General features: G+C 40.5%; 1 protein-coding gene across 14 annotated transcripts in view; it reads right to left on the reverse strand.

Moving 5' to 3' along the window:
* Positions 1-20,032, reverse strand: part of CFAP299 (cilia and flagella associated protein 299) — a 717,854-nt gene that overhangs the window by 682,909 nt on the left and 14,913 nt on the right. For all 14 annotated transcript variants that reach the window (XR_015166126.1, XM_086407554.1, XM_086407557.1 and 11 more), the window contains exon 2: positions 17,406-17,536. Coding sequence is in view for 13 of the 14 variants with exons in the window: in XM_086407554.1 (XP_086263680.1) it covers positions 17,406-17,536 (131 nt within the window). In the remaining variant the exon portion in view is untranslated. The remainder of the gene's footprint in view (positions 1-17,405; positions 17,537-20,032) is intronic.

The raw sequence follows: 20,032 nt of genomic DNA on the forward strand, positions 1-20,032 counted from the left end.
ATGAATCAAAGCAAACTGGAAGTGATCAAAGCGTGAACTTTGACATTCTAGGAATCAGCAAACTAAGATAGACTGGAATGGGTGAATTTAACTCAGATGACCATTGTATCTACTACTGTAGGCAGGAATCCCTTGGAAGAAATGAGTAGCCATCATGGTCAACAAGAGTCCAAAACGCAGTACTAGGATGCAATCTCAAAAACAACAGAATGATTTCTGTTGATTTCCAAGGCAAACCATTCAATATCACGGTAATCCAAGTCTATGCCCCGACCAGTAATGCTGAAGAAGCTGAACTTGAACAGTTTTTGAAGACCTACAAGACCTTTTTGAACTAACATCCAAAAAAGATATCCTTTTCATTATACGGAATGCAAAAGTAGGAAGTCAAGAAACACCTAGAGTAACAGGCAAATTTGGCCTTGGAGTTCGAATCAGAATGAAGCAGGGCAAAGGCTAATAGAGTTTTGCCAAGAGAACACACTGGTCATAGCAAACACCCTCTTTCAACAACACAAGAGAAGACTCTACACATGGACATACCAGATGGCCAACACCAAAATCAGACTGATTATATTCGTTTTTTTTTATTTTATTTTAATTGGAGGCTAATTACTTTACAATATTGTATTGGTTTTGCCATACATCAACATGAATCCACCACAGGTATACACGTGTTCCCACTCCTGAACCCCCCTCCCACCTCCCTCCCCATATCATCCCTCTGGGTCATCCCAGCGCACCAGCCCCAAGCATCCTGTATCCTGCATTGAACCTGGACTGGCGATTCATTTCCCATATGATATTATACATGTTTCACTGCCATTCTCCCAAATCACCCCCCTCCACAGAGTCCAAAACTCTGTTCTTTACATCTGTGTCTCCTTTGCTGTCTCACATATAGGGTCATCATTACCATCTGTCTAAATTCCATATATATGCATTAGTATACTGTATTGGTGTTTTTCTTTCTGACTTACTTCATTCTGTATAATCGGCTCCATTTTCATCCACCACATTAGAACTGATTCAAATATATTCTTTTTAAAGGCTGAGTAATACTCCATTGTGTATATGTACCACAGCTTTCTTATCCATTCATCTGCTCATGGACATCTAGGTTGCTTCCATGTCCTGGCTATTATAAACAGATTATATTCTTTGCAGCCAAAGATGGAGAAGCTCTATACAGTCAGCAAAAACAAAACCGGGAGCTGACTGTGGCTCAGATCATGAGCTCCTTATTGCAAAATTCAGACTTAAATTGAAGAGAGTGGGGAAAACCACTAGACCATTCAGGTATGACCTAAATCAAATCCCTTATGATTATACAGGGGAAGTGAGAAATATATTTAAGGGCCTAGATCTGATAGATAGAGTGCCTGATGAACTATGGATGGAGGTTCATGACATTGTACAGGAGGCAGTGATCAAGACCATCCCCAAGAAAAAGAAATGCAAAAAAAAACAGAAAGAAAAACTGCATTTTATCAATCAACACAAACAAAACCTATGAAGTTTCTGACCTCAGAGAAGAATAAAACAGCAGTGCTGAAGTGAGCGACTGCATGGCTAAAGTCTGGGGTGCCTCTATGGAGATATGGAGATAGGGACTGTGATCTGAATGACAAAAGGAAACCAACAACATAATGATCAATTAGGCAGAAGAGTTTTCCAAACAAAAAGAAGGCCAGTGCAGACTCTACATAAGGAACAAGCTTCATGTTCACAAAAGAAACAAATCAGAACTACCAGTTAATATTGAAGTAAAAGAGGAAAAGGATTCACAAGAGCAGAATCATTTTAAGCCTGTGCATAACAGCCTCGGACTCCACAAACAAATGACGGCCTTGAATCTAGCCCCTTTTGCTTAAAGATTATAAACTTATTACAAGTAGAAACAATCCCTGTTACAAGGAAATATTTTGTTGCACCTAAGTAAACAAATTTTATTTATTGCTGTGGGGTTTTCCAAAATTATTTAGGTTTAGAATATTTTTAAATCAGAGGAGGAAAAAAATTTTAAAGGAGTCCAAATTTATTCTTAGGCTGAGAAAGTCTGTTATCGCCGTCCAAATCCAGGTGCAAAAACATTATTGCTAATGTTACAAATTCACTACTTAGAGAGAAAAGCTACCCAAACACACCTGCACCTTTTCAGAACTGACTTAATATTGTGTTAAAGTAAACATATTAAGGACATGAAGGTTTAGTCATCAAAAAGCTCTATTGCCCAATGTGTTACTTAAAGTGAATGAGACAAGTTACTTGGATTCTGATAAAGATAAACCTGCATTTCGTGACTTCCTTTCCCAATTCAATATTATCAAGTAGTACTGGTGCTTATGATTTCACTCTAATATTACCTCAGTCATAACACATACAGATTGAGAATACAGAGAACAACGTATGAGGAAGGCACTCTGTTCTGAGGATATGGCATTTAATGACACATTTCATTATATGAGGTAAGAGAGTGTAGAATCCAGAGTGTAAGAATCCAGGTTCCAACACCAGGCTGCTTGAGCTTTCCCCTACATCTGCCTCTTAAGGGCTGTTTAAACTTGTTTGTAAACTCTAGGTACTGAGTTTTTCCACTGTAAAATGGAGGTAATTATACTTATATCCACGAAAACAGTTGTGAACATTAACTAAGTTAAAACACATAAAATGCTCTACAGTGCTTGGCAGATATTAGCAAATGATACTTAAAATACGACTAATTATTGTGTTATACACAAAATATACACAGATCACTGTACTGGCAAACGATTCACTGCCATGAAAGTTTGTTTCTAAATACATATGTGTGTGGGGGGGCACACGTGCATGTGCACATGCGTGTGTGCACACGTGCTAACTCACCTCAGTTGTGTCCAATTCTGTGCAGCCCTACAGACTGCAGCCTGCCAGGCTCCTCTGTCCATGGGAAAAATACTGGAATGGGTTGCCATGCCCTCCTCCATGGGATTTTCCCCTGCCAGGGATCAAACCTATGTCTCTTATGTCTCCTGCACTGACAGGTGGGTTACCACTAGTGCCAATTGGGAAGCCCATATATGTATACATCATTGATCTATGATATACGGATACATCTACAGTTCAGTTCAGTTCAGTTTCTCAATCGTGTCCCACTCTTTGCGACCCCATGAACTCCAGCACGCCAGGCCTCCCTGTCCATCACCAACTCCTGGAGTTCACTCAAACTCATGTCCATCGAGTCAGTGATGCCATCCAGCCATCTCATCCTCTGTCGTCCCCTTCTCCTCCTGACCCCAATCCCTCCCAGCATCAGAGTCTTTTCCAATGAGTCAACTCTTCGCATGAGGTGGCCAAAGTACTAGAGTTTCAGCTTTAGCATCATTCCTTCCAAAGAACACCCAGGACTGATCTCCTTTAGAATGGACTGGTTGGATCTCCTTGCAGTCCAAGGGACTCTCAAGAGTCTTCTCCAACACCACAGTTCAAAAGCATCAATTCATTGGTGCTCAGCTTTTTTCACAGTCCAACTCTCACATCCATACATGACTACTGGAAAAACCATAGCCTTGACTAGACAAACCTTTGTTGGCAAAGTAATGCCCTGCTTTTGAATATGCTATCTAGGTTGGTCATAACTTTCCTTCCAAGGAGTAAGCTTTTAATTTCATGGCTGCAATCACATATAGATGTAAATAAAAAGAGAATATATAAACTAAATCAAGTACAAAATTTTAAAGTCATAATATTAACCTAACAGTTACAGAAATTAAATTTTAGTGTTAAAATCTAGTAGTTTTACAATAATTTGTTTCAAGGATGTGACATATAATCATTTAATGTTATGGCAAAAACAGACAAAAACCCCTCTGGTTGAAAAGAAAATTTGTCTTTTTTTAGAATGTATAAGTTGTGTCAAGTCAAGAAATCAGTTCACATCTGGAAATTGTTTCAACATTTGAATTTTAAAAGATCACTTTTAATCATCTTGATTAGAATAATTCTACTAGCAAGATTCTATGCACTTGAAAGAACTTAATGCTTATTACTCATCTATAAAATGAATACTGTTGCTAATAAAATTCACAGTATAAAATTTTTAAATTATCTGAATATTAGGCATGAAATGTTTATGTATATATTTGTATATATATATATAAACATATTTTATTTTCTCAATGGATGTTTACAATTACCCTTGAAAATGTGTTTGAGGCAAACAGGGGTGTTTATGATGTAATGAACTGACTCCATAACAAACTGGAAAAACCCTGTTTATCCCTCTTCTAACACCCCTCCTTATTATGCACTGATTACTAGAAATGAACATCTCTAAGTAGATCAAAGGACCCTTGTAATGGGGTTCTGCCATCCTTCTCCTAGATCAAACCATCCTTCTCTTTGATGGTTAAAAGGAATTTTCCCATCAAATAAAAATTAAAACCAATAAGAAAAATAATTTGTCAGCTAAGCAAACTAGTTAATCAAATATGCTGAAAGACGAGAGCAATGTATATAGCACTGTGGAAAATATCTATTGCTTTGTTTACTTATTTTCCATGAGTCCTTGCTAGGCTCCTCTCTAATGGAAAAAAATTTAATGTTTTCCTACTTTATCCTTCATTTCCAATCACATTCCTCTTTCTCCTTATATACCTACCCTAGGAAACAGCATGGAATGGAAAGAAGAGCAAAATCAACTAAACTGTGTTCCTGACATCCTTAAATGAAAGAGACTTAGGCATGACATAGTTTTGCTTTCTGAAACAAATACCTTGGTAGTTTTTTTAAGTTTTACTGAAATATACTTAACTTACAGTGTTGTTTCTGGAGAGTTTACCATAATGGATGTTGAATTTTGTCAAAAGTTTTTTCTGTATCTACTGAGATGATCATGTGGTTTCTGCTCTTTAATTTGTTAATGTGGTATATCATACTGATTGATTTGTGGGTACTGAAAAATCCCTGCATCTCTGAGGACAAAGAAGTGCCAAAAAGAATCCTAACAAACAAGCCTTGCGAAGTTTCTCCAGTTTACTGTAATTATCTCATGCTCCTTAACCGATCATATTCCTTGACAACTGTCCACTCTTCATCAAACCTAGTACAAACTACTTAGGTCTGTTTCTTTAGGTTTTTATTTCCTCTTGAAGGCTCCTTATATTAAATACATTTGTATCCTTTTCTCCTGTTAATGTGCTTGCCAGTTTAATTTTCAAACCCATTCAGGGACTCTAAGATGGTCGAGGAAAATTTTTCTCCCCCTATAGCTCTTAGAACCAGGAATATCTACACTTCTTATCAATAGTTTTGTTGTTCCAAGTGGACATATGAATTATGTAATGTAAATATTTTCCTCTTTGAATTACCTTCCCAAATTTGGCATACAACCTCAGCTTCATTGCATTTCTTCCACCTTTACTTTATCTTCTATCTTTCAAAGTCTTGTTGCTATGAGATATTCCTATTTCTCTTGCAAGCCACCTAATATCCTTTTGTAGGGATGAAAATTCAAATGTTGAAGATAGAAAGAGGGGGCTTCCAAGGTGGCTCAGTGATAAAGAACTCACCTCCAATGCAGAGATGCAGGAGCTGTGGGTTTGATCCCTGGGTCAGGAAGATTCCCATGTTGGAGGAAATGGCAACCCATTCTGTATTCTTGCCTGGGAAATCCCATGACAGAGAAGCCTGGAGAGCTACAGTCCATAGGCTCACAAAAGTCAGACATGACTGAGCGACTGAGCATGAGCACAAGCTAGAAAGAAGAAAGAATGGAAAGAGGAAGGGATGGGAGGAAAGAAAATGTTTTGAAGGCTGTTCCACAGACATATGATTGGGCAGCATAGTATTAGATGATAAAGTTGAGATTGAGCAATCATGTGATATTGTAATAAACTAAGTCAATCTGAAGAAAAATTGGATTAGCAAGATGTAATAAGAGTGAAAAATATATGAAGGTAGGAACAAATCTGAACAAAGGACTCAACAGAAATCCAGTGTCAATTGTCTTTTAGAATTGCTCACAAATAGTCTTTTGAAGATATTGTAAAATATAATGCTTATAGTTTTCTAAAATGGTATTACCAGCACTTAAAAAGGAATCTTTGTATGGGGAGTGGATCTCTATAAAGGAACAACAGTAAGACTTTTTGGTATTTTGGTATTGGTTTAACAACACAGTTATTTAAAAAACAAACATGGAACTAAAAGCCCAGGAAAGATGTCAGGACTGGAGATCTGGTTTAGGAAACTGGAAACGTTAAGTGTTTGAGATATGAAAACAGTGGAATATAAAGAGTGAAAAAAAAAAAAAGAAGAACTGTCCTTTGGGAGAGATCCAAGTTAGTGAGAAAGGAGAAGATACAGCAAAGCTAGTAGACAATAGCAAACACAGAAGAAAACGGAAGGTTAAAGGTAATAAAAGTCAAAGGTAGGAAATATTTGAAGAAATGGATAATTCCAAATTGCTATTAAAGGCATCAGAAGAAGTCAAGCAAGTAAGGTGAATCTGAGAAGACATCCTTGAATTTGCCTATAAAGGGACTATTGCAAGGAGATCCAACCAGTCCATCTTAAAGGAGATCAGTCCTGAGTGTTCATTGGAAGGACTGATGCTGAATCTGAAACTCCAATACTTTGGCCACCTGATGAGAAGAACTGACTCATTTGAAAAGACCCTGATGCTGGGAAAGATTGAAGGCAGGAGGAGAAGGGGCTGACAAAAGATGAGATGGTTGGATGGCATCACCAACTTGATGGACATGAGTTTGAGTAAACTCCGGGAGTTGGCAGTGGACAGGGAGGCCTGGTGTGCTGCAGTTCATGGGGTCACAAAGAGCCAGACACGACTGAGTGACCGAACTGAACTGAACTGAAAGTATAATAATATGGATACATTTGCTGATAGGCTGACAGGTATAGATAGACATGACATTCCTAAAAAGATCAGCACCCTCTATAATCACTTGCTTGTTGGAGAGAAAGGGAGGGAGGGAAAGACTGGTGGAAGGAAAAAAAGTGAAAGAGAGGCAGAGAGAAGGAAAGAGGAAAGGAGGAAAAATTGAGAATGTAATCTCAGTGATGTTATAATATAAAGCTAGTTAATACTGAGCATTTATCAATATCATAATTTGCAGACTCAGATAAAGAGCTTAATCCAGGGACTTGATCAACAAGCTCAGAGTGGCCGCTTAGGACCCTCACATGGAGAAAATCATGCAATTGGTGTGTTGAACATGTCATCCCTTGGGGCAAAACAGATGCTCCGTCAACAAAGGTACTACTCAATGTGTATCACAATAAGAAATCAAAGCTGATTATTTGAGGTTGAAGGAAGCCATCACAGTAGGAAGTTAGGACGTCTTGCCCAACATCCATACCTGATCCAGTATTGGACTAGGAACCTGCTGACTGAAGAAGTTACCCTGTCCTAGAGGAATGGACCTGTAACCCAATATCAAGTATCTGTTGCAATGAGTCCCTCTGTTCTTTGCCAAAGGGATCTTCAACCATTTACTTAGATTAACAGACACTAAAGAAAGGAGAATACCCAGACAGCTGATAGACTACTGGGTGCAGGGTCACAGCTGAGATTGGTATCTGGAGATCCAAAGCATCTTCATGGTCCCACTATTAGAGTGAAGGCACGTGGGGAGGAGATAACAGATGGAGTCCTGGCCATTTGACGAAAGGGTCAGTTTACAACAGGTCCACTGTGCTTACTGATCTACCCAGGGATCATTGATCCAAACATCTAATTCAGATTGCCACACTTAGCAACTGGCACAATCCCCACACTGGATCCTGGAAAATGACTGTAGACTACCACAAGCTCATTCAAGTCATAGTATTGATTGCATTTGTTGTGCGAGTTGCTAGAACAAATTATGACTTCAGATACATGGCATATAGCTATTGATTTGGTGAGTGAGTCCTTTTCTCTGCCAATTGGGAAATGGGGTCAAAATCAATGAATTCACAATAAACAACAACAATACTCATTCACAGTTTTGCCTCGGGGCTACAGTAACTATCCCCTTTCACAATGGAATCTGGGCCAACTGGACATTCCACAGAACATAACATTGATTAATTCCACCAGTGACACCACACTGATTGAAAGAATGAACAAGAGGCGGCCATCACATACCTTTTATAAGACACACGCACTCCGAAAGACAGAGTAAACCCTAAAAACTGTGGGTATCTGCCACTTCAAAGCTTTTCAAGATAAAGACTTCCTCAGTGTAGTAGCGTCCTAGGGCTACTACAACAAAGCATTGCAAATTGGGTGGCTTAAAACAACAGAAATTGATCACCTTTATAGGCTCAGAAGCTAAAATCCAAACATCAAGATGTATCAGCAGGGTCATACTTACTCTGGAAACTTTAAGGGAATCTTTTCTTGCTTTTCATAGCTTTTGGTGGCTTGCTGGAAATCTTTGCCATTCCTTCATCTGTAATCACTTGAATCCTTAATTGTCACATGGCATTTTCCCTAGGTATCTGTCTTCACATGAAAGTGAAGTGAAAATCTTTCAGTCATGTCTGACTCTTTCTGACCCCATGGACTATACACTCCATAGAACTCTCCAGGCCAGAATACTGGAGTGGGTAGCTTTTCCCTTCTATAGGGGATCTTCTCAACCCAGACATCAAACCCAGGTCTCCCACACTGCAGGCAGATTCTTTACCAGCTGAGCCACGAAGGAAGCCCAAGAATACTGGAGTGGGTAGCCTATCCATTCTCCAGCTAATCTTCCCAACCCAGGAATCAAACTGGGGTCTCCTGCATTGCATGCAGATTCTTCACATGGCCATCTTCTTATAAGGACACCAGTCATACTAGATTAGGGGCCCACCCAATTTCAATACAAACTTATCTTAAGTTAACTGATTATAATTTTATTTTCTTAGGCTCCAAAATCACTGAGGACAGTGACTCCAGCCATGAAATTAAAAGATGCTTCCTCCTTGGAAGGAAAACTATGACAAACCTAGACAGTGTATAAAAAAGTAGAGACATCAGTTTGCCTACAAAGGTCCATATATTCAAAGTGAAAGTGAAAGTCACTGTCGTGTCCAACTCTTTGTGACCCCATGGACAATACAATCCATGGAATTCTCCAGGCCAGAATACTGGAGTGGGTAACCTTTCCCTTCTCCAGGGGACCTTCTCAACCCAGGGATCGAACACAGGTCTCCCATATCGCAGGCAGATTCTTTACCAGCTGAGTCACAAGGGAAGTCCAAGAATACTAGAGCAGGTAGCCTATCCCATCTCCAGCGGATCTTCCCAATCCAGGAATCAACCAGGCTCTCCCCCATTGCAGACAGATTCTTTACCAACTGAGCTATCAGGGAAGCCCATAGAGTCAAAGCTTTAATTTTTCCAGTAGTAACACACTGATGTGACAGTTGGACCATCAAGAAGGCTGAATGCTGAAGAATTAATGCTTTTGAATTGTGGTGCTGGAGAAGACTTGAGAGTCATTTGGACAGCAAAGAGGTCAAACCAGTCAATCCTAAAGGAAATCAACCCTGAATTTTCATCAGAAGGACTAACACTGAAACTGAAATTCCAATACTTTGGCCACCTGATGTGAAGAGCCAACTCATTGGAAAAGACCCAAATGCTGGGAAAGATTGAAGGCAAGAGAAGGGGGTGGCAGAGGATAAAATGGTTAGATAGCATCACCAACTCAGTGTACATCAATCTGAGCAAACTCTGGGAGATAATGAAGGACAGAGGGGCCTGGCATGCTGCAGTCTATGGGGTCACAAACAGCCAGACACAAGAGAGTGACTGAACAACAACAACTGGTCATATCTGCAATGATCTTATTCCCAAATAAGGTCACATGCTGTGGTATTGGTGATACTGGGGATCAGGATTTAAACAAACCTTTGCTGGAGAATCCAGTTCAAGCCATAAAATCTAGGAATGTCTGTAAATTACAGTGAGAAAGAAAAGTTTTCCCAATAGGCAGAATTTTCAGTGACACATCTGATCATCTACTTTGTTTTTGTCGTTTATTTGTTTTTTGATTGCCCAGCATGTGGGATCCTAGTTCCTTAAGCAGGGATCAAACCCACACCCCTTGCAGTGGAAGCATAGAGTCTCAACCACAGGGCTGCCAGAGAAGTCCCTGATCATCCCTATACATCTCTGTGTAGAACGATAAGGAAAAACAAATAGGCATAAGGATAAAGAGAAACAAAGACTCATAGGCAATGGTGAATGGGCTAAGTGGCTGGGCAGGAAACTGGGAAGAAAAAAGGTGGAAACTAAGAATATCTGAGGTGGTGTCACATGGATGGATATAGGGTAATGAGTACAAGTGTGAAGATTCTTATAACACCCGTCAAAAATGATGCACTAAACAACCAAACAGACAAAAGGGCTCAGCCAGTTGATGTCACTCAGCCTTGTCAGCAGTCTTCTCAACATCAGCATGATAGACACATCAACAAAGTACAACAGATCAAGGACCCAACAGCAGACTCCCACTCACTATGGCGGATCTAGCTACTCTACTTCTCCAGGTCCAATTTTCCAGCAAAAGAGACCAATGTTGAGTCTCTGGGAGGGCATTAGTCCTCGAGGAGAACAATGAACTCTTGTTGACAGTTGTTGTCCCCTGAAAGGACAAAAATTTATTTCCATGGGAACACCTACCTATTCCTGATACGAATGTGCTTTTTGCTGCCTACCTGACCTTAGCTGGCACCACTATCTGGGTGCCTACAAAATGCCTAATCCACAGGCATGAAATCCAATACAACACAGCACCCCAACCAGGAAACCCACTGTACAACCAAAAAAAAGGTGTGGGAGAGAGTTCATAATCATGGGATCCTCTGGCCAAATCACTTAGCGCCCCATCAGAAGTCGTCAGCCTAAAACTGTTTGGAATAGTCCACAGGACGCACAGCTGAATCTCCAGCTCAGAAGCAATATTGTTCTAGGATAGGGCGCTGTCTTTGAGAATACTCTCACCAGGAAAAACAGCAAGTGTGTCACTGAACTACAAACTCTGACTTCCATGTGAGCACTCTTAAGTTTCTTGTGCCCACGTCCCAGCAAACAAGATGGAGAGACATTGTCTTGTGAAGAGTTACTCTTGCTGATCGGCAAGAGAGATGGCACTGCTGTTACAGAATGGGGGTAAAGAGTAACAAGCGACAAACTTGAGTGGCCCACCCAAGTACCTCTTGGTACTTCCTAACAGAATTTTAAATGAGGATGAGAAATTCAGCAACTTCAACATGAGCACAGTAGGATTACCATGGCCTGCATCATCTTATGGTTGAGACTAACAGAGGTGACAGCTTAAGACAGAGGATACAGGATGAACAGTAGAAGAATGAGATGATGAGAACCACCTCTGGCCCCCAAACCAACACCAGTGATGGGGACTGTAGCTCATCCCACTAACTCTCCTCTTGTGAATGACCTCTCTGGGAGAAAGGCCCTTGGTGCTGTGGAAGAGCTGCTCCCTGCAAGTATAAAATGGATCCATACGTCACATGGGGTGATCCGTAGCAGGCATGGGGACATGGCACTCAGATACCCCTTGGAAAAAGGCCTCGCTGCCTGACTGCGGGAAGATGCTGAAATGACAGCCTCCAGCTGTTAACCCTTCCAGGATCTGCCTCAGTTTCAAGCTGAGATCACACTTGGAGGGCAACCCTCAGGCAATGACTAAATACAAAAGTGGTACTAAGGGCCTGAACGCTTCACCCAAACTTTAACAAACAGCCTTTACTCTGGAGCTTTCTGAGGTGCTGGGAGAGTCTTTGTAACTTTGGTATCAAGAAGTCTGGCCCTCCAGTACTCTTGCCTGGAGAATCCCTTAGACAGAGGAACCTGGTGGGCTACAGTCCATGACGTCATGGAGACAGACACGACTGAGCGACTGACACACACAAAATTGAGGATATACTTGATGGTGCAAGGATCCCCTCTATCTACTCTCCCATCTCCTGCAGGAAGCAGGGTGGGGCAGGCAGCACCTGGGAGACAGGATGGCTCACCCCCTCCCCCATCCCTTCTGGAAGTCTTGGGGCCTCAATGCCTGCAACAGCTGGCCTTGGGCAAATAAAAGACTAAGTTGTTTACTGGCCAAAAAAAAAGAGTCTGACCCTGGGTCTTCCTGGGTGGTCCAGTGGCTAGGACTCTGCGCTCACAGCGCCGGAGGCCCTGGTTTGATGCCTGGTCGAGGAACTCAGTCCCACATGTTACCACTAGTTTGTATGGTACAACTAAAAACATCCTGAGTGCCGCAACCAGGACTGAAGATCCCACATGTAGCGATGAAGACCCAGCACAGCCAAATAAATACATAAACATTAAAAAAAAAAAAAAGAAGATTCTGACCCTGCTTAGTCCTGCTTTCCCACTTTCCCTTTCACAGGTGTTACCTTCCCCAGCAAACCTTCTCTCTTCTGACCCCCACTGTCTGCTTCCTGGAGAGGCTAATCTCAGACAAGCCACAACACTAGATTTCTTGCTTGAGCGCTATTAAATGCACAAGAATGACTTTAAAAGCATAAACTACTTGAAACAAAGTGAAAAGGTGAAACATTTTATAGAAATCAGATGTTAACTAGCAGAAAACATTAAACTTACAGAAATTCATTTAATTCACTAGCATGTGGTATTCCCTTTTGATCATAAAGTGAATCATAAAACAAATTTTGACCTTGTATCTAACATCTTCAGGAAAAGTATGCTATCAATTAATAGATACATCCAACTCCTATTTTTAAAAATAAATTGAGGAAGCATACTCCACTTAGAAATAGTGGACAGATGATAAGCTGACAATTGGTTGGAATAAGAAAGGTTGGGGACTTGTCCAACTTTTTAAATTTAGTCCCCGATGTACTTGAGGATAAAAGAATATAGGGCCTTCTCCAAAATCACTATGCATACATGTGTGCTCAGTCATGCCCGACTCTTTGCAACCCCATGGACTGTAGCCCACCAGGATCCTCTACCCATGGGATTTCCCAGGCAAGAATACTGGAGTGGGTTGCCATTTCCTCCTCCAGGGATCTTCCCAACCCAGGGATCGAACCCAGGTCTCCTGCATCTTCTGCATTGAAAGGTGAATTCTTCACCACTGAGCCACCTGGGAAGCCCAAATCACCACAGATATCCTCTCTATTTCAGCAAGAAAGATCACAGGGATCCATATATATTCGGCATCTGAGATGCCTGTCAAGCTCCCTTTACAGGAATTCCCAAAGGCGCATCACAAAGTCTCTCAAGAAGATGGCAACAGCCAAGCAGTACAATTCTCAGTTCCTCCAGGGCTACTATTTATGCCCTCTGTGTTTCAGATTCTGCATTTCAGTAAAAATAAGGTCATTATCTCAGAAGCAGTTTAAAGAAAAGCTAATTCATCTCCTAAAAACATAAACTAGCCCAAAGCTAAGAGACTGACAATCTTACAAGGTCATCCAGAAGAGTGTTCAGGCTGAGATATAACTACTCAGATATTAACTACTAACTAGACCCCAATAATCCAATATTCAACCTGTGTACAGTCAACATCTTTTTCTCTATCACCCATGGAAATCAACTGAACTTCTCACTACAAATAGAGATTCTCCAGGACTTATGAGGGGAGCTACCTCAGTAAACACCAGCTAAACTAATCCCATCCTTTCTTTCCAACCTTTACAAAAAGTCTCTGCCTTGCAGCTACCCAGCTGGCATGAATCTCAGTGGATGGGGGATGAGAGATGATGTTTATGTTATAATGAAGCACAGAGGGCTTTGAAGCAAAGGCTGAGGGAGCTAGGAGAATGCAGAGCCCACCCACGACCACCACTGCCACCAACCCAGTTAATGTGGAAATGAGTGACCTCTAGTTGGTACAACTTGGGTTGGACGTGGTGGGACATCTTAGCAAGGGACTAGGCACAGATTAAGACAAAGAGGTAGAGAGGATGATTTGTGAAGAAGGCAAGTTTATCATGAATTGAGGCAAACTGAATGTGTGTCCATCTTCATACCCTTGTCTTCCTCATTGACTCCTACTTGCCCTTTAAAAGTAAATTCAGCTGACATGCCTTAAGAAGAGCCTTCCCTGTTCACATTCAAATCTTGACTTAGTACTACTTCAGGGTGTTGCTGTGAGACCTATGATAGCATATGTTACCTTCTGTTGTAACTGCCTTCCTAAGTTGAGATATAATTCACAAACCACAATATTCAAACTTCCAAGGTCCACAATTCAATGGTTCTTAATACAGTTACAAAGCTGTACAGCCATCACCAATATCTAATTCCAGAACATTCTATCACCCCAGAAAAACACCCCATACCCACTGGCAATCATTCTTCTTTCACTCTTCCTTCCAGACCTTGACAAAGACAACCACAAATCTACTTTTGTCCTTATGGATCTACCAATTGTGGACACTTTACATAAATGGGACTATATAATTTATAAACTTTTTTACCTGCCTCCTTTGCTAAATCTAATATTTTCAAAGTTTATTCATGTCATAGCAGAGAAGAATATTTCACTCCTTTTTAAGACTGAATAATATTCCATTGTTATCTATGTATATTACATTTTTTATCCATTCATCTGTTGATGGACATTTGGATTGCTTCCCCTTTTTTTTTCCTTTTTTCCCTCTTTTGTCCATGCCATGCAGCATGTGAGATCTTAGTTCCCTGACCAGGGATTGAACCCATACCCCCTTCACTGAAAGCTCAGAGTTTTAACCACTAAACCACCAGGAAAGTCCCGGAGTTTCTGCCCTTTTCTGGCTGCTATGAATAATCCTGCTATGAACATTGGTGTATAAGTTTTTGAGTGGACCTAAGTGTTCAATTGATGCTTTTGAGCTGTGGTGTTGGAAAGGACTCTTGTGAGTCCCTTGGACTGCAAGGAGATCAAACCAGTCCATTCTGAAGGAGATCAGCCCTGGGATTTCTTTGGAAGGAATGATGCCAAAGCTGAAACTCCAGTACTTTGGCCACCTCATGCGAAGAGTTGACTCACTGGAAAAGACTCTGATGCTGGGAGGGATTGGGGGCAGGAGGAGAAGGGGACGACAGAGGATGAGATGGCTGGATGGCATCACTGACTCGATGGACATGAGTTTGAGTGAACTCCGGGAGTTGGTAATGGACAGGGAGGCCTGGCGTGCTGCAATTCATGGGGTCGCAAAGAGTCGGACACAACTGAGCAACTGAACTGAACTGAAGTGTTCAATTCCCTTGGATATACACTTAGGAGTGGGATTACTGGGTCATATGGTAACTATTTGAAGAACCACCAAACTATTTCCCAATGTATACTCCCACCAGCAACATCACTGTCTTTTCTTTATCCAGCCCTCAGTTTTCTGGAGGGCAGGGACTAATAACTCTTCTATAACAGCCCCCGTACCTAGCATAACACCTAGGGCAGCACAGTTGTCTATGAGTATTTGTGAAGCAAACAACTAAGGAATTTGTTTCAACCTTGTGCTTTCTTCCAGCAAAATACTCTCTCCCAATATCTTTAACCGGCCACTTTTATCCATGAAACTATTCTAAGAAAGTGACATACTCTTGCTGCTGATGAGTGCTCTATGATTGCTGGAGAATAGGGTTGTGATCTGCATGGGGCTTCTTGCCCACACATTAGAGAAGCTAACTAAGATAATCTCATCGTAGAATCATGTGTTTTCAAGTCGGTACCAGTTGGCAGGCAGGCAGATGTTCACACATATTTTCAAAGTGATCCTCAGCATAATAGGTACAGGACATGTTTGGTGTCCAGACTCTGCTGGCGCTGCTGCCAATAACACGACAATGGACCTGGGCAGAGAAGGGAACAAAGGAACTCCCACATGGGGCAAGAGGAAACATGTGGGGCCCATCCCGTATGTGGATGGCCTTTCCCTTCTCCAAGGCGTCTTCCCAACCCAGGGATCGAACCCAGGTCTCCCACATTGCAGGCGGATTCTTTACCAGCTAAGCCACAAGGGAAGCCCAAGAGTACTGGAGTGGGTAGCCTTCTCCAGCAGATCTTCCTGACCCAGGAATCGAACAGGGGTCTCCTGCACTGCAGGCGGATTCTTTACCAACTGAGCTATCACAGAAGCCCCAAATGAGTGTGGAAGCAGATTCATTCTCAGAGTCTCCAGAAAAGAACTCAGTCTAGCCAACACCACGATTTCAACTTTGTGATACAGAGTGCAGAGAATCCATCCAAGCCACTGTACTCTGATTTCTGACCTATAGGACGATGAAGAAATACATTAGTGTAGTGTTCAGCCACTCAGTTTGTGGCAGTGTGTTATGACAGCAATAGAAGACTAATATATTACTGAATGTCAGCATATTAAATTCCAATATTCTATGGTTCTGAAGTACAAGAACCACTACTTCAATGGAAAGATCCATTAAAACTGCACATTTCCAGAACGGATTCACAGTCCACTACCAAATGTTACTTTGATAGCAAATCCATGGGAGATTTCTACTCGTAATTACTGGGTATTTTTTTAAATGTTACCTAAGAATAATGTGGGCTTCCCTGGTGGCTCAGTGGTAAAACTTCGCCTGCCAATGCAAGAGATGTGGGTTCAATGCCTGGGTCGGGAAGATACAGTATTCTTTTTTTTTAAGTTATTTGTTTTTTAAGGATAATTGCTTTACAGAATTTTGTTGTTTTCTGTCAAACATCAACAAGAATCAACCATAGTTAGGGAAATCCCATGGACAGGGGAGCCTGGCAGGTTACGTCTATAGGGTCAGAAAGAGTCAGGCATGACTTAATGACTAAACAACAGCAAGAATAATATACCAATTTCGAAGTAATTATCTTCTCCAGCATTTACAACTTAAGCATTAACTTTTAAAAAGAAAATAGGTAATTACTTATCAAGTCTTTTTCAAATTGTCTTACTTGTTTATTCACTTTAGATGTACCTCTCTTTCCTAATACATTTAATGTATTTTATTAAATTCACATTTCATATAACCAGGTATGAGTCACATTAACAAAAGCCAGTGATTGCTAATAGAATCCAGTGAATTAGTATTTACAAAAACGTGAGAATGTAAATAAAGCCAAAGATTAACAGGCCTCAAAAGTACAAAGGCAAAAATCACTCGTAGTTTTTGTGTAAAGCCAATTATATAGAATTGTGTTTTAATAGGACTTTATTGGTATGATGACCATATTTCAGTATCGATATTTTTTAAATTAGTAGCTCACAGTTGCCTGTGGCTTTCTTGCAACCATACCACAGTTCCTCCAATCCCTGATCTGCACAACACATGCTTAGAATATTCCAAATTCTACCGGTTCCAACCAGTGCTTCTAAATTACCACAATGCCAACAAAACTGGATTTTTTTCACAGACTCTACGATGTAATATAAAATCAGTTTGGAACATGGACACTTACTTTTTCTGAGTTCTTTCAGCCAACCTTGCAATCTCTATAGCTGCCTTCCTTGCTTCAAAATCTTCTCTTTTCACCACCTCTCCAGTACCTCGGTAGCCTAGCTCCACCAACTGGCGGGCCAGACCTTCATCCTGAAAAGAAGATTGATTGTTAGGTTTGTGGATGAATGAGATGTTTTATCAATGTATACGGAATAACTGTTTCAAATGAAAAAGCAAATGTGTTATTTAAATGAGACAAGATATGTTAGACATGAAAAGTTGGAATTCTTTCCAATAGTAATTTTATAAACATCTGATTTGTCATCCATTTCCCAGAGATGTAAGATGGGACAAAAAAATGATAATAACATCATGCACTAAATTTTCTCTAAGGGACTGAAAGACAAAAGTCTGTTATGTTTTTAATCAATTTATGAGAAGAGCTGTAGATAATTAATAAAGTATCCTTAAAACAATAAAACTTAGAGACAATAGTATTTATACAAGACAATAGTATTTACACAAAAAAGACTTTATAAAAAGCAACTGCACAAAAAAGAAAACTGGATTGCTTTCAGAAAGTTCAATACTTCAGAGAGCTACTTCCTTGAAGTCAATTAACTGATGACATGGGGCATTATAACTTCAAATACAAAGCACAGAGCAGATGAATTTCCTATTTGAGTAGAAGGATATTGTTTCCATATAATGTCGGTACCAATAAAAACAGAGAAGTAGAAACCCAAGATGACCACAAAAAGCTTCAAACTGAAAAGAAAAAAAAATATATATATATATATATATATATATATTTCCCTACAATTCTCTGGACCTTTTATATTTCAGTTATTTTAAAAATTGTCACACACATTTCTGTTACTTGCATAGCATATTCAAAAGAGACAAGCATCTCCCCATTGAAGAGGTGATATTTTACCAGAAGTTACTGATATAAAGGCTTAAGTATTACTTGTCTGTGCATGCATGCTAAGTCGCTTCAGTTGTGTCTGAATCTGTGTGACCTTATTGACACTAGCCCACCAGGCTCCTCTGTCCATGGAATTTTCCCAGCAAGAATACTGGAGTGGGTAGTCATGCCCTCCTCTAGGGGATCTTCTGGAGCCAGGGACCAAACCCATGTCTCTTACATCTCCTGTAGTAACAGGTGGGCTCTTTACCACTAGTGCCACCTAGGAAACCCCTAAGTATTATATAACAACATGTATATTAACATTTTATATTATCCCTTATATTACCATCTTAATTAAACAGAAAATGTCTGTAATATCGTGAAAATAGCATTTATTTTATTGTTACAGACCCTCACTTAATACATCACTGCTGAATGCAAGAACTGTCTCAGTTCAGTTCAGTTCAGTTCAGTTGCTCAGTCATATCCAACTCTTTGCGACCCCATAAACTGCAGCACGCCAGGCCTCCCTGTCTATCACCAACTCCCAGAGTCCACCCAAACCCATGTCCATTGAGTTGGTGATGCCATCCAACCATCTCAACCTCTGTCATCCCATTCTCCTCCTGCCCTCAATCTTTCCCAGCATCAGGGTCTTTTCAAATGAGTCAGCTCTTCCCATCAGGTGGCCAAAGTATTAGAGTTTCAGCTTTAGCATCAGTCCTACCAATGAACACCCAGGACTGATCTCCTTTAGGATGGACTGGTTGGATCTCCTTGCAGTCCAAGGGACTCTCAAGGGTCTTCTCCAACACCACAGCTCAAAAGCATCAATTCTTAGGAGCTCAGCTTTCTTTATAGTCCAACTCTCACATCCATACATGACCACTGGAAAAACCATAGGCTTAACTAGACGGACCTTTGTTGGCAAAGTAATGTCTCTGCTTTTGAATATGCTGTCTAGTTTGGTCATAACTTTCCTTCCAAGGAGTAAGCATCTTTTAATCTCATGGCTGCAGTCACCATCTGCAGTGATTTTGGAGCCCAAAAAAATAAAGTCAGCCACTGTTTCCACTGTTTCCCCATCTATTTGCCATGAAGTGATGGGACCAGGTGCCATGGTCTTAGTTTTCTGAATGTTGAGCTTTAAGCCAGCTTTTTCACTCTCCTCTTTCACTTTCATCAAGAGGCTCTTGATGAAACACATGTATACCTGTGGTGGATTCATTTTGATATTGGCAAAACTAATACAATTATGTAGTTTAAAAATAAAATTAATTAAATAAAAAAAAAGAGGCTCTTTAGTTCTTCTTCACTTTCTGTCTAGCAGAATTAAAATGAGAAAACTTAATTCATGGTTAATAATCTATTCAACCCACAGTGGCTATTTTAAAGTTCAAACTACTCAAACAAAATAAAAAATTCAGATACTATCAACGTGGAAAACCTGACTACTTTGCTTTGCTAAACACTAAAAGCAAATACTGAAACCTGTGTAGCAATATGGGTACATTTGCCAAGTGAAGACAATGCAAAGCAGCAGGGCTTGCCAGGGCTCTTTCTTGACTTGTTCCCCTGCTCACTTTACTCTCTATCCCAGGCTACTTTCCTCTGAACCACAAAACTGAGCAAATGCCTCCACCTAGTGGAGTCAACATTTAATAGAAAAGGGATGCAGATTTTGAGTTTGATTTAGAAAAAAATGAGATGACTTGAGTATAAATTTTCTTAAATAC

Source organism: Bos grunniens, chromosome 6 (assembly GCF_055505025.1).
Source record: "Bos grunniens cultivar Pamir isolate PY7600 chromosome 6, Bosgru_T2T1.0, whole genome shotgun sequence".
NCBI lineage: Eukaryota > Metazoa > Chordata > Mammalia > Artiodactyla > Bovidae > Bos > Bos grunniens.